Below are 16,342 nucleotides of genomic sequence, written 5' to 3'. Positions count from 1 at the left end.
TTAGCATATACTGCTAATCAGTTTTCTTTCCAACACTTGGTATTGTCAGTGTTCTTAATTTAGGATGCTATCTTACTATAGTCTGAATTTGCATTTCCCTAAAGAGTAATGGAGGACTTCCTCTTTCAGGAAGTAATGCTCAAATCTTTAGCCCATTTTTCTATTGGGCTGTCTTTTCCTTATTTATTTGTCGTTCTCTGCATATTTTATAGACAAGTTCTTTGTTAGATGCTTCAAATACCTTCTTTCACTCTGTAGCTTACCTCTTCTCTCTCTTGTTTAACAGAAGCTTGAATGTGAATGCAGTCCAACTTTACAATCTTTCCCTTTAGGGGCACCTGGACGGCACAGTCGGTTGAGTGTCTGACTCTTGGTTTTGGTTCAGGTGGTGATCAAGCTCCACATCGGGCTCAACACTCAGTGGACAATCTGCTTGAGACCCTCTCTCTCCCTCTTCCTCTGCCACTCCCCACCACGTGCATGTGCAAGTGTTCCCCCCTCTCTTTAATAAATAAATCCTTTAAAAATATTTTTTCCTTTATGATTACTGCTTTTTGTATCTTGTTTAAAAAATATTTGTCTATTACAGGGTCATGAAAATATTTTATGCTATGTAATAGTTGTTTTATTCCATAAGAGCTTCATTTTTACTTTTTTACTTTATGTATACTTTACCTTTTTGTATAGTATGAATTAGGTGAGGATTTTCTCTCCTACAGGATATACAACTGACCCAACACCATTTCTTAAGAAAATCATTCATTTCTGTTTTTCTGCAGTACCATCTTCACTACAAACCAAACTGTATTTGTGTCTGTATATCCATTCCATTCCATATGAATTTGTCTATCCTTTAACTGTCTTAACCACTGCAGATTTAGAATAATCTTGATATAAGGTTCATGTGTACCACATCCTCTATCTCTGTTTTTGAGACCATCTTGACTATTTTTGGACCTTTGCATTTCCATGTAAGATGTGTGTCTTGTAAGCAGCATAGAAGTAGGCTCTTAAAATCCAATCTGACATTTTTCTGTCTTATTTAATTTTAAAAAAATTTATTGAGATAAAATTCACATACATTCACATAAACATAAAATTATTCTTAAGTAATTTAGTACTAAAAACTTGGTATATTCACGATGTTATGGAACTATCACCTCTATCTACTTCCAAAACATTTCTATCACACTAAAATAAAATCTCATATTCACTGAGCAGTTTCTCCCCTTTCTCCCCTTCCCCTAGTCCCTGGTAACCACCAATCTGCAGTCCTCTCTCTATGAATTTACTTATTCTGGAGATTTCACACAAATGGAATCATTCAGTGTAAGATATTATGTAAGGCATAATGTCTTCAAGGTTGAACCACATTTAGCATAAGCAGTAATTTACTTTTTGTTTTTTTTCCTTTTTAAAAAATTCCAATATAGTTAACATAAAGTTGTAGATTAGTTTCAGGTGTACAATACAGTAATTCAACAATCCCATTCATCACCCAGTGCTCATGACCAATAGGTGTATACCTTAATCCTCATCACCTATTTCACCCAACCCCCAACACACCTCCCCTCTGGTAACCATTCGTTTATTCTCTATAGTTTAGAGTCTGTTTCTTGGGGGAGCCTGGGTGGCTCAGTGGGTTCGGCCTCTGCCTTCGGCTCAGGTCATGATCTCAGGGTCCTGGGATGGAGCCCCATCAGGCTCTCTGCTCAGCAGGGAGCCTGCTTTCCCCTCTCTGCCTGCCTCTCTGTCTACTTGTGATCTCTCTCTCTCTGTCAAATAAATTAATAAAATAAAACAAGAAAATCTTAAAAAAAAAAAAAAAAGAGTATGTTTCTTGGCTTGTCTCTCTGGTACTGTTACTTTTTAAGGTTAAATAACATTCCACTGTTTGGATTTACCACAATTTGTTTATCCACTCATCTCTGATGGACATTTGGGCTGTTTTCCACATTCTGGTTATTGTGAATAACACTGCTGTGAATATGCATGTACATGTATTTGTTTGAGTACCTGTTTTAAAGTTTTTGGGAAATAACAATTCATGAATAACTGCTGGGTCATATGGCAATTCTTAACCAACTGAGCCACCCAGGCGTCCCTCATATGGCAATTCTATGTTTAACTAAATTTAACTATCTGAAGAACAACCAAACTCTTTGTCTTTTAACTGGAGTATTACTACTCTACTCTTTCACTCTATTATTGCCTTCTCCCACTGATTATGCTATTATTGTCATATATTTTCACTGTATCTCTATACATTAAAATCATAAAACATTTTATTGTTTATTTTGAAATAATTTTAAACTTAAGGAAAGCTACAAGAATAATTGAGAAATGTCTGTACATCCAGATCCATTAATGTACCATTTTGCCAATTTTGTTTTATCCTTTCTCTGTCTCCACATATAAGAAAATATAGGCATATTATCATATCCCTATACTTACATATTGTCAGAATTCAGTGACAGACTCAATATGTGAAATGATGGGAAGAGACTGTCAAAGATGGCTAGGTTTCTGGTTTGCATAATCTAATAGATAGTGGTACATTTCACTGAAATAAAAACCTGTGGAAAAGAATCAGGTGTTAAGGAGGGGATCCTTGAATTTGATATTAGATGGGCTAACTCTGAGATATCTTTGAGAACCCCATAAGATATCAAAGTCAGGAATGAAATACATTAGTCTGGAGCTTCAAGGGCAGAAAAGGGATAGAGATATAAATCTGGAAGTAATTTGTTTTCAAACAGTAATTGTAGCAATGGATATGGATGATGCCACAAAGAAAGAAAACTGAGAGGAGAGAGCCTTGGATTCAATTTTAAGTAATGCCAATATTTAATAATAAAGATAAAGAGGATGAGCCTGCAAAAGAAAAAGAAGTTGCTAGAGGAGGAGGGCTACTGAAAAATCACAATGAGTGAAAGTGTCCACTAGATTTAAAAATGCAAAAGTCACTGGTGACCCTGGGGAAACCTGTTTAAGTGTGATGGGCAGGTAAACCAGATAGATAAGCCCGAGTTATTACGAGGTAGAAAAAATAATTCTTTCAAAAGGTTTTTAGCAAAGAGGGTGGTGAAAATATGGTAAATGAAGGATAAGGCATGTGGTATTAGGGAAGAAATTTCCCCTGCCCTAGGATTAAAAAGACATCTTTAAATAGTTAATGGAAACAATCTGGCTTGAAAGGGACAAGTTGTATATACAAGAAAGAAGGGATTATTGGTGATCGAAAGACAACTTTGTGAAGACAGTAAAACCTCTGAATATTAAGGGTAAACTTTATGAGAAGTGAGCTTATCTCAATAAATTTAAAGGCAATGAATGGGAAAAAAAAAGAAAGGATGACTACTAGTGTAGGTTTCTGAAAAGGTAGGACATGATAGGATCCAAAGAATTGGAGTAACTAATTACAGATAAGAGGAGTGAAAACTGAGTGAATTCCTGTCTGATATCTTTTATTTTGATCTCTGAAGTAGAAGACAAAATCATGTGCTGAAGGTAGTGTGGATGAAATAGGGAGTGGTTATAAATAAGAGGTTGAGAACAGGGAAGCAGTTGCAGCAGAGGGCAGGAGGGCAAGTAAGAAACTGATACAGCTGAGGGACCATTGAGGCCAGTATCAATGAGTTTATGGGGATACCAACATGTCCTATTTTAAGTTTTCTCCATCTGTGTCTTCTTGACTATAGGCAAGGAGAAAGTGGACAGGTGGGAAGAGCCAGGAAAGTATGCCTAAAGCATATGTACCAGAGCATCAGTTCGTTTAGGAGTTCATTCCCTTCGGGGTATATATAAAATTGATGATTCTAAAGTAGTAGGGCCTTAATGAGTCTAATCCTCTAGACCCTTGCCCCAAACACAATACATTCTTTCGTCTTCATTTCGTGTTACCCTGCAAGTCTTAAAACAGTTTCTCATTTCCTAACTGCTGTCCTCAGATAATAACAAAGAATACTGAGGACCAATAATGTGCCAAGTCTTACTATTTTGACACAGTATACCAAACACACTATGGCTTTACTCTCATCTTCGTTCTCTCCTCAAGGAATGTGGTACAGTCCGCAGGGTCTGCTGAGCAAATAGTCCTACCCGGAAACAGTCTCCTGGCCAGAACTGGTGAGTACTTAACCTATGAAATGATCTTAGGTGAAAAAAACTCTGCAAAAACGGGAATAAATTGAGGCAATCAGATGGGTTTTTTTCTTGGTAATCTGGATCAGGAAATACTAAGATAAGACATCCGGAGACTTAAGCTATAAAGATACACTGAACAAACATAAAACAGAGTAAATTACATGAAGTGATAAATAGGTTAATTAGAATTAAGGAGAAATTATGAAGAAGCAGAAATAAGGAATAAAAACAACATATAAAACAGCAGATGAACTCTAGTGGCAGCCAAAAAAAAGTAGAATTCTTGTGAAACAGAAATGAAGACCATCTGAGTTACATGAATGGCAGGGCACCACACAGAGAAGGTGCAGACTTCTGCATTCCTGGGTGCTTCCCTGGGCTGATTTACAATTCTACTACAAAAGGACTGCCTATAACACACTTCCCAATCTCAAACATTTTTGGATCTCTATTTCCCTTATTGCCTTGTATTTTAAAAATAAAAACCCACCTCTTTTTTTTTTTTTTAAGATTTTATTTACTTATTTGACAAAGAGAGAGAGATTACAAGTAGGCAGAGAGGCAGGCAGAGGGGGAGAGGGAAGCAGGCTTCCTGCTGAACAGAGGACACTATGTGCGGGATGTGCGAGCTAGGATCCCAGGACCCTGAGATCACCACCTGAGCCAAAGGCAGAGGCTCAACCCACTGAGTCACCCAGGAGTCCCCAAAACCCATTTCTTGAAATAGCCGAAGTTGAATCCATGGTCCTTATGACTAAACATTAAAAAATACAATAAAACTTCTGAGACTAAATCACTGAGAAGATTTTCGTCTTTGGCAGATTTTACCTCTATGTTCACATATTACCAAGTAAGTCAAAAAATTTTCCCCAAAACCTTAAAAGAAAAACAATGATTTGCTTAAAATAGTGACTATAAACTGGGAAGCTAAAATACCTTACAAAGTGTTAAGATAACCATTAAATTAATCCTTTTCAATTACATTTATATTCTCATCCCAGTTCAAGAAAAAGGAGATACTTTGCCTCAATCCTTCCCACTGCTGTCTAAGAGCATCATTGCCAAAAATGACTCATTTGTGCTTAGAATATTTACTGTGATAATCATTTCTCTGAAACCCATAAAGTAGTCCTACCTAGCATAGTTTGACTCTCACATTGGTATTGCCACATTAAATTAAGCAACTTGTCATTCTAATTTTGAAAATTTTAAAATCTCTTTCTTAGTTTTGGGGTATGTGTAGTATGCAGATTCCGATAATGAACTACAATAATTTCTAATCACATTCCTGATTCATGCATTTATTTCCAAATGGGTTGCTATATTTAATATTTTTTAACTTTGGGGTATATTTCCATAAATTTATTTTATAAAAGCAATAAAAGTAAAAGAGAAAATTATCTAAGGAGCAAGCACTCATAACTCTCTCTCTCTCTAATCCACTACTATCATTTAGTATTTCCTTCTGGACTATGCTCAATGGAGATCTCTTCAAAAATGTTGTAACTACAATGTACTTGTACAATAATATTCATAACAGTATTATTCACAATAGCCAAAAATGTAGAAACAATCTGAATGTCCACAGAATGTGGTACATAAATATAATATTTTTCAATCTTAAAAAGGAATGAAATTCTGATCCATGCCACAAAATGGATGAACCTTGAAAACACTATGCTAAATGAAATAAGCCAGACACAGAAGGACAAAAATTATGATTCCACTTATACGAGGTACCTAGAATAGTCAAATTCATAGAGAAAGAAAGTGGAAGAGATGTTGCCAGGGGCTGGGAGGGGGAGGAGGGGTTTCAGTTTGGGATAGTGAAAAAATTCTGACAATGGACAGTGGTGATAGTTGTATATAGTATTGGGAATGTATTTACTGCTACTAAATTGTACACTTAAAACAGTTAAAAGTGGTAAATTTTATGTTATATAAAGTTCATCATAATCAAAACATTTTTTCAAGTATAGGAAACTTCTGCTGCAGGCTGTGTCTGAAAAGATGACTAAGAAACAAGAATGGAGGGACAGCAAAAGAGGAGAGCTAGTAAATGAGCTCATGCGAAATAAAAATGTTTACTAGTTCACTGTCAGGCAAGTTGAGAAAGTGTAAGTCAAGCAAGGCTGAATCACAAAGAAATCTGGGAGCCATGAACTTTATGCTGGCAGTATCTTTACAGGAAGATGGTGAGATCTTTTAATCAAGGGAATAACATAGTTAGATCTGCACTTTCTATTTGTGGAAAACAAGGGCAAGAAGGGCAACGAAGTCAGTTACACTGCAAAAATAAATGAAGCATAATGAAGCCTAAACTGAAAAAGTCATGAAAATAAGAAGGAAGAGATATAGGGAATATTCAAGAGATAAAATCAACAGGATGGTAAATAACAGGAGAAAGAAGAGTCAGATATTGGTTTTCAGTTCAAACAATTCAATTCCATTAACTGAAGTAGAGACTATGAAAACAGAGACAATGGGGAGAAAGATAAATGAATGTAGCTCAGCTTCACCATGTACTTGTCGTATCTTTTTCTTTCAGAAAATAATCTTTTAAGTCATTTAAGAATAGTTCTCAAAGGATACATAAACTCTAAAGAGGAAAAGAGTATAACTGAGAAGACAGAAGTGAGAGCATAATGTTTTACAGTATACCCTTTTGAATCTTTTGATTTTACTGAAAAATATATTTTTAATGATTTTTTAAAGTTAAATAAAAATCAACTTTAAGAACTGCCATAAGAATAATGAGAAGATATCGGCTAACAGCTATATCTTTTGGAGGACATTAATTATTTAACTCAGAGACACTGACAGGAAAAAAAAGACTCAATTACCATTTCTGCTTGCCTTCTTTCGTTGTCTAATTAATTAACTGTTAGTTCTATGGATATTTTTAAAGTGTGATAATTTCCAAATAATTGATCAATACAAAATAAATCATTCCTTAAAGGCTTCTATTTACATTTTTCAAATCTTGTCTTTCCAAATGAAATGTATACACACTTAGGATAGATTTAAAAATCAACTTTGGCTGTGTCTGGTGACTCAGTAGTTTGAACATCCAGCTCATGATTTTGGCTCAGGTCATGATCTTAGGGTCATGAGGCCAGAGCCCTGCATCAGGGGAGTCTGCCTGAGTTTACCTCTGACCCTCCTCCTGTGTGTATGCACGTGCGTGCATGCACACCTATGCACACTCTCTCAAATCAAGAAATAAATAAAACCTTAAAAAAAAAAAAAAACCAACCTTGATCTAAATGCCCTACGGTTAATGCTATATGATAAAATGTCCTCCAAAAAGATAATTCGAAGTCCTAAGCTCTGGTACTCAGAGTGTGACATTAACTGAGAATTAGTTAACATGAAGCCAAACTGGAGTAGGGTGGGCCCTCAGCCCAATTATGACTGAAGACAGAGGCAGAGACTGGAGCTATACAGCTACAGACCAAGGAATGCCTAGGGCTAATCAGAAGCTGAAAAGCCAAGAAAGGATTCTTCTCAGGAGGGTTCAAAGGGTGTATAGCCCTGCCAACATCTTCATGTTGTAGAGCTTCTAGTCTCTTGACTTTGAAAGAACACATTTCTATTGTTTGTATTGTTTCTATTGTTTCGGTTTGTAGGATTTGTTACAGCAGCCCTAGGAAACTAATTCACTTGGCTAGTTAGGAAACTAGTACCAATAGGAAATGTTTATCACACACCTGCATTCTTTAGTGCCTCAGTTTTACCCCAGACAGCAAGACCCACTATAAAAAGTGACTTTAAGTCAGACTATATCCATCTTACACTTAGGAGAGATTCTGTTTTGGCATTAAAGGTTCTAAATTCTTCCTGCTTATTTACATAAAAATACAAATGACATTCCAATCTAGAAAATGGAAATTTCATAAGAAGAGTGCCTTGAAATGCTGAATTTTTGAAAGATTATAAAAAAGTAGACACATTTGAATGAATATTAAGGAATATTCAGGTATCTAGTAAACAAAATGATCTACCTAATTTTTAAAATAACTTTCAGGTAGTTATCTCTTTTACAGCCTAGAATCTATGTATAATTAAAGGCTTACCAATCATTTTATACTTTTAGACCATTTGTTAGAGAATGTAAGGAAACATTTTTTTTTTTTTTTTTTTTTAGAACTCCCCTATAAGAGGGACGCCTGGGAGGCTCAGTGGGTAAAGCCTCTCTCTCAGGTTGTGATCCCAGGGTCCTGGGATCTAGCCCCACATGGGGCTCTCTGCTCAGCAGGCAGCCTGCTTCCCCCCCCCCCCCACCATTCTCTCTCTGCCTACCTTTCTGCCTCCTTGTGATCTCTGTCAAATAAATAAATAAAATCTTTAAAACCCTACAAGAAATAGTTAATATAATCACATAGGTCTTGGGAAAACTAGAGATAAATCAGGACCAAGGAAAAATATAAAGCATCACAAAATTAAACTTGTGATCCCCTCAAATAACCAAAAATACATACAATGATTAGAACAAAAAATTCAAAGCACACTGGGTGAAGGAATGTACACAGAGACTGTTGGCTGTCCATATCCCCTCTCCCCTCACAAGTTCAGGACATGCTAATGGCTTCTTGCTGTAAGGATCCAAAACTCTGCCTAAGAGCCATACTGAGACCACACGGGCATTAGGTGCCAGGGAGTTAACAATCCTAGGAGCAGCCCATAACCAGTGACTGAGGGAAATCAGTTGATAATCACCCCAGGCTCCTCATCATTCCAAAGAAAAACTATAAGACACTTTCTACACTGTTTTTCAGAGGTCCCTAACAGGACTGAGCCCCAACTGTTCAGGTTTCTACCTGCTTGTTTACATATTGAACAATATGTAACAAAATTAAACTTGTTTTCCTTCTTTTCCTGCTCTTAATTCCTCTTTCCCTGAAGTGAGCCTCCTAAAACAGCTCCCAAAGAAACAAACCATCTGCACTCCAGTCCTTGCCTCAGTGTCTATTTCTAAGGAAACCCAATCTAAGTCTAAATTAAGTTTACATGAAAAGGCAGAGTGTCATATTTGACTCAAAATGGCTTTGCAACTCCAAATGGAACAGTCGTGAGAAAACTCATAAAGAGTTTCTTCTTAACCTTTGTTTATAAATTACATTTTCCACATAATTTTTCAGGTGAGTGAAGATAAAATGGATCCTAAAGCCTACAACTTCTCATATATGTATCTCTTCCAGCTTCACATCTTGCATCATATTCCTTTTCCAAGTTCAGACACAAACTTCAAAATTCTTTCTCCAGTACAAAGTTAAAATTACAACTTGATGAATACAGATCAGAAAAAGCTAAGGACAATGTATACACATTGAACTCTTTGGGGAAGAAATAATTTCTTCCCAAAAGGAAATAATTTCCTTAGACCCTTTTTCTAAATTAAAAAAAAAAATTAACAAAGTTATAAAAAAAAAAATCAAAGAACAGAGAGGTATAAAGTGTAAAGATTCAAGGTAGTCATCCTAATCACCCACTTCCCTTTCTAAATAGTTAGTTCTTAAAACTTTTGAACTTTCCAGATGTTTACTATTAATATGTCTAAGGGGGTTTCCATAATGTTTTACTACAAATATGGTTGTGACTCTATTTTTAAGGAAAAAGTAGTTACAAAAAAAAAATACATATATATAATGTACAAATTAACTACTTACAAAATTAATCTACCCTCAAACATCGTTCCCTAGTTAAACTGGTTTCTATCTTCACCAGCTGTCATCAACTGTTATCAGGGTAAAATTGTATCTAGGAGACCTCCATTTTCTTTTCTATTTTTTTACATTTCTTTTTAAATATTTATTTATTTAGATGGTGGGAAGGGGCAGAAGCAGAGGGAGAGAAAGAACCTTAAGCAGGTTCTACCTCACAACCCTGAGATCAGGACCTGAGCTGAAATCAAGAGTCAGATCCTTAACTGACTGAGCCACCCAGGTGCCCTGAGACCCCCATTTTCTTTTCTTTTGCATTTTAAATATTTTTAGTTCAATTAATTAATAGATACTATGTTCTTAGTTTCAAAGGTAGAGTTCAGTGATCCATCACTGGTGTATATAACACCAGAGCTCATTAGATCACGTGCCCTCCTTAATGCCCATCACCCAATTACTCCATCCTCTAACCCCTCTCGTCCCCTCCAGCAACCCTGTTTGTTTCCTGAGGTTAAGTCTTTTATGGTTCTTTTCCCTCTCTGATTTCATGTTGTTTTGTTTTTCCTTCCCTTCCTCTATGCTCTTCCTATTTTGTTTCTTAAATTCCACAAACAAGTGAAATCATATGGTAATTGTCTTTCTCTGACCTATTTCACTTAGCATAATACCCTCTAGTTCCACCCACATCATTGCAAATGTCAAGATTTCATTCTTTTGATGGCTGAGTAATATTCCATTGTATATCTATGTACCACACTTTCTTTGTCCATTCATCTGTCGATGGACATCTGGGCTCTTTCCATAGTTTGGCTATTGTAGACATTGCTGTTATGAACATTGGGGGTACAGGTGCCCCTTCAGACCACTACAGTTGTATCTTTGCCAAGACTTCCATTTTCAATAATAATGAACTAAGTGATTCAGAGTTAATTTCTCTAATGACAACTATAAAACAGGTCTAAATGGAGGAAAAAACTTATAATACCAAAGACCTAATAAGATAATGAGGCAGCACCACACCAAGAAGAGAGGTGGAGGTGCTGCCCACTGTACAGCAATGAACCTCAAACTTTAGCATGCCTAAGAACCAATAGGAGAGCATATTAAAACATATCCTCAGAGATTCTGATTTAGAAGATCTGTAATTTCCATTTCTAACAAGCCCCCCAGGTAATGGTGATCTTGCTAGTCTAAGGACTAACTGTCCCTGACCTAGACTAAAGAAAGGGACAGCAGAGGATAAGGAAATTATAGAAATGATTTGGTGAACACATATAAGGCCAGACTCTGTGTATCAACCCCTCATTCTATCTTCCCCTTCTCACCTTCACCAACACTCAACAGTGTTGACATCCTACTGCTGCTTTTGGCCACTATTACCTGGGGTCATCTGCCAAACCTCAGGAAAGAGCTATGATACCACAGCTCTTTGATATACAACAGAGGAGGCACTTTAATAGGAGTAGGGAAAGACAGTCTTTTAAAAATATGGTGCTAGAATAACAGATTTTCCATGTGGGGTAAAATGATCAAGTCAATGCCTGCCTTCCACTACTTACAAAAAATAAATTCCAGGTAGGCTAATGACCTAAATGTGAATGGTAAAATAATACAGCTTTTAGACCATAAAAGATCATCTTGATGACCTTAAGGTAGGAAAGATTTCTTAAGACACAAAACGCCCTATACTTAAAAATTAAGACCTGTTCATCAAAAGATACCATAAAAAGAGCAAAAACAAAAGCCAAAGAGTGGGAAAAAACATTCACAATCCATTTAAAACAAAATGAGTCGTATCCAGAATATATATGTAACTTTAACAAAGTAATGAGAACAAGACACTGATCCAATAGAAAATGGGCAAAATTAGAACTGGCACTTCACCAAAGAGGAAATCCAACAGTCAACAAATATTTTAAAAAGTCTCCATTCTTAAATAGAGGACTGCAAATTAGAACCATAACCAATATCATCATACAGGTATCCAACTGCAAAAATGAAAAAAAAAATCTGGCAATAACAAGTGTTGACAACAGAACAGACTCCCATACAGTAAGAAACAGTGTTATCTAGGAAAGTTGAAGGTATATATACACTCCTATTTCCAGATACCTGCCTTAAATTACCCTTATGTACACCAGGATATAAAAAAGTGTTCACAGCTGCATTATTCATAATTATCAAAAATTGGGGGGGGGGAGTAGATTCAAATGCCTAGTGACAGTAGAAAAGATTTTTTAATTATGATATATTCTTCCAAGAAAATATCTTACAGTAAGGAAAACAAATTAATTAAAGGTAAATGCAACATGAATGAGTACACAAAATAATGTTCAGTGAAAAATGCTCATTTAAATACATACAACATGACACTATATAGAGTTTTAAATCTGGAAAAATGAATTCATACTGTTTTAGGTGGCACATACACTGGTATAAAAAGCAAGGACATTATTATTATAAATTTCAGAACTGCAGTTAGCTGTGGGAAGATGAAGAATGTTAAGACTCGTAAGTAATGGGGATATATTTGGGTGTAATAATGTTCTATTTCTTCACATGCAAGTAGGTTTTGCTAGACTTTATTTTACAACTACTTTTTAAATACATATGAGGTCCATACACTTTTTTGGAATTTTACAAAAAGAAAAAGAAAAAAAAAAAGACAGGGGTGCCTGGCTGGCTGTCAATAGGGCATCGACTCTTAATCTCAGGATCATGAGTTCAAGCCCCATGTTGGCCTAGAGCTTACCTTAAAAACAAACAAAAAAAGATTTATTGGTCCTATAGTCAGACTGATCTGGTTGAAAAAACTTGGTCTATAATTTACTAATTATGAAATCCAAAGCAATTCATAAAACCTCTTGAAATTTAGGCTTCCTCAGTTTTAACATGGAGATAATATATATACCTGCATGTTGTGAGGTTTAAATAAGATAACGTATATAAAACATGTCCAACAGTGCATGGCTCAATAAATAAGAAAAATAAGATGTCCCTGCACTACAGGATTCAGTACTGTAAAAGATTTTAATTCTCTTCAAATTGAGTCACTGATTCAACCCAAATCTTATTTTTGTTAACAACTAAAAAAAAAAAAAAAAGTTCTAACAGCCATGTATTTTACTATATTTACCAGCATTGGGTTTGCTGCAAGAATCTGTAGCATACCTTCTCAGTAAGGGTGATACTACTGATACAGGGGTAAAAGATTGATTCTTGTGGGTGAAAAATACTTAGTTATTAAAATGGCTTGTGGCCCTCCAAAGCTCAACCCTACCCAACAAATCCTTACTCATTAGTATTTAATTTTATCTCATTAGTGAGAAATTAAATTAATTTAAATTTTAATTAATTTTTTCCTTGGGGACAGTGAAAATGAAGAAAACGTTAAGAAACATTGATCTATAAATCATTCTGAAGCAGCAGAATCCAATATGAGGGAAGTAAGCAATGGGAATGAGCACAATTTTGGGAAACTAGAAAATCAGCTTATAATACTTTCCCTTTAACCAGAAGAGCTGAATGGGGAAAGGAAAAAATGAATAGGGAGAAGGTGTTCAGATTTTTCTGTAAACACAAGTCCAAAAGCGATGCTTTCAAATCATGTACAGAAATTATAGGAATATGTTTAGAAATAAGAAGAAAATATTGTTATAAGGAACTAAAAATAGGACTCAACATTCTAGTTTTCTTTTTGAGAGGAAAATGCCAGGAAATAATAACCCAAGAATTTAAGAACCTGACGTCCCTTTCTCCCATTTCAGTAATAAGCAACATTGATAACTTTATTTTTAAGATAGTATGCTTCTGAAAGACATAAGGATGTCAGTAAGTTTCAATAAATTAAGAGATGACTGCTTAAGAATTTACTCTAATCAGTAACCATGCTGTTTGGAACAGATGAATTGCTTTCAATCCCAACATCTTTCTCACAATCTTTTTTCCTTTTGTAAAGGAATATCTTTCATACCCATATTTTAATCCCCTTCTCTACCCTACATCTTATACAGTCCCCTCAAACACATCTCTCTCCTTCCTCTATTCTACATGAATAGGAAATGACTGTAATAGCCATGATATTGAGAGAAGCAAGATGACTTGGGCTTGTTCCAGACTACCAGAGAAATCAGTGGCCCAACACAGGCCTCCCTGTTCCAAGACCAGGCACTATCAAACATAATTTACTGAGAGTGTGTTCAAGTTTTAGAGGCTAATTCTATAATTGATTTCCTCCTTAAGAGTATAGAACTCCTGGGGTGCTAGATGGCTCAGTCAGTTAGGTGTCAGACTCTTGGTTTCATCTCAGGTCATGATCTTGGGGCTGTGAGAGCAAGCTCCTCAGTGGGTTTGGCACTGAGCTCAGAGTCTGCTTTACATTCTCTCCCTCTCCCCCTGCCTCTCCCCCGGCTCTCTCTAGCTCCCAAATAAGTAAATAAAATCTCCAACAACAACAACAATAAAAAGAGTGCTGGACTTGTTAATCAACTGAGTATTCCAAACTTAGTACAAATAAATAAAAAAGAGAAAAGATAAAGTGTCTAGAAATAAGAAAATTAAAAATGAACACATCTATTAAAAAATACATGAAAAATTAAAAAGAAAATTCTTCCCATGACAGGAAAACATAAAAAGCAAGTACAGTTTAGGGAAGATATTAATAAGTGAGACAATATATAATTTTTTTTTTAAGGATTTGAAGTAATCTCTACACCCAACAGGGGGCTCAAATCCACAACCCAAGATCAAGAATCATACTCTCCACCCACCAAGCCAGCCAGGTGCCCCAAGAAAATACATAATTAAGGCCACTGCTTTTTTAAATGTAGACCATTTGATCATACTTAAACTAAAAGCCTCAAACTGATTTTGAAACATTTATTATATATTACTAACAATTACTCACTACAATATGATAAAAATACATTTGAATATTAAAGACAATGACATGTGTTTTTAGTTCATAAAGATTGAAACTGTCTTTCTAATAATAGTACATTCAGTCAACCTATATGGAAGACCAATTCCTTTCATAAATCACTTCTTCAAATCCACAAAACCCATATATTCAGTTGTTGCTCGAAATACATGTTTTTCATCATAAAACTACCCTACTCTAACATTAAAACTTGAGACTATACATAGAAACCATATGAAAACCTAATAATACTGGTAAATATGCCTTGCTAACACCTTAAATATAGCCTGTTATAATGACTCTTTGTTGCCAAAAGAAAATGAAGTTTCTCCATGATTTTTTTTAACAGAAAATATCCTTGGACTCTAAAATTCCATAACAATAATAGGTATTTTATTTTATTAGATGCATTATTTTTAAAAAATGAATTCAAGTATCAAAAAAGCTACAAATTTTTACTTACATATTCAGGTTTTAATTTCTTATCTCCTCCTCTCACAGCCACTTTTTCTAGTTTATCTATAATGGGCCCAATCATTTCCTCATCTTTAAGCTGAAGTTCTTCGTGTATTATTTCTATATCTCGAATAGGATCTACACTTCCTTCAACATGTGTGATATCATCATCTTCAAAAGCACCTAAAATGAATTAAAGAGAAGCAGTCCAATAAACAATACAGAAGGCATTAAAGCTTCCTAGAAGGTTAACAATTTATTCATACCAGGTAACAATTTATATATACCATAGCACATGGTATATATATTTTTTGTCCTCTTTCGTAATATTTAGGGCATTAGCAACCAAACAGCAATTCAAGAGCCTCAACATTTCAAAAACTGATTGAAATAAATAAAATTATGATCTTTACAGATAGAAAATTATGCTCCAGAACTACTGCTATGTTCAGGTTTGGTACATTAAAAGATATTGAATTCCAGGCATGAGAGCCTGAAGTTCTAAACCGCACTATTAGGGTTTCCAAGGGAAACCGGATTTGGGGTGGGGGGGTGGGTGAAATCATCTGGCAGACCTCTTCCCTGCTTCAATCTACTTTATCACTGTGGTTCTGACGGTGATTAGATAATGAACCACTCAGACACACAATTTACACAGCAGCTAATTTCATCGGCCTGATTTGAGGGTATGGTTTTTAGGGGGCTATCAAAGAAGCAGATGAAGGTGCATTTGTCATATATGAGTGACAACCATTCACACGATCTGAACAAAACGGTGCTGGCCCTTATTAGAAACACATGCTATTATCACATATTTAAAGTGCAGTTGAAGCCATAATTTCAAATTGCCAACTGGAAACATAAGGGTAAAACAACCAGATATTACTGAAGCATGTGTACTGACTTTATGCCCTTTTGAAGACATAATGTGGCAACATAATTCAACTGGGATTTACTCAAATTACCAGATAAAGAACAGTATCACAAAAATGAACAAATACTGAGAAATATTATAAATAGAAAGCAGTGACATATCCACAAAATAAAAAACACATTTATAAACAAATTAATTTAATTTAAATTACCAACTAGATTATATACCCAAAATGAGATGTTTTCAAACATAAAGCATTGATTATTTTAGATAAAGATATCACAG

General features: G+C 35.3%; 2 protein-coding genes across 3 annotated transcripts in view; one reads left to right on the top strand and one right to left on the bottom strand.

The window, feature by feature from the left end:
• The window catches only part of SCRN3 (secernin 3), a 345,735-nt gene that overhangs the window by 76,785 nt on the left and 252,608 nt on the right, over window positions 1-16,342 (top strand). The window lies entirely within an intron of this gene.
• Window positions 1-16,342, bottom strand: part of OLA1 (Obg like ATPase 1) — a 180,079-nt gene that overhangs the window by 57,795 nt on the left and 105,942 nt on the right. For both annotated transcript variants that reach the window (XM_082689563.1, XM_082689564.1), the window contains one exon: window positions 15,191-15,366. In XM_082689563.1, the coding sequence (XP_082545689.1) occupies window positions 15,191-15,366 (176 nt within the window). The remainder of the gene's footprint in view (window positions 1-15,190; window positions 15,367-16,342) is intronic.

The sequence above is a fragment of the Mustela nivalis genome, assembly GCF_964662115.1.
Source record: "Mustela nivalis genome assembly, chromosome: 11".
Classification (NCBI taxonomy): Eukaryota; Metazoa; Chordata; class Mammalia; order Carnivora; family Mustelidae; genus Mustela; species Mustela nivalis.
Note: the sequence above shows the minus strand (reverse complement) of the source record. Positions and strands in the feature narration are given on the sequence as shown.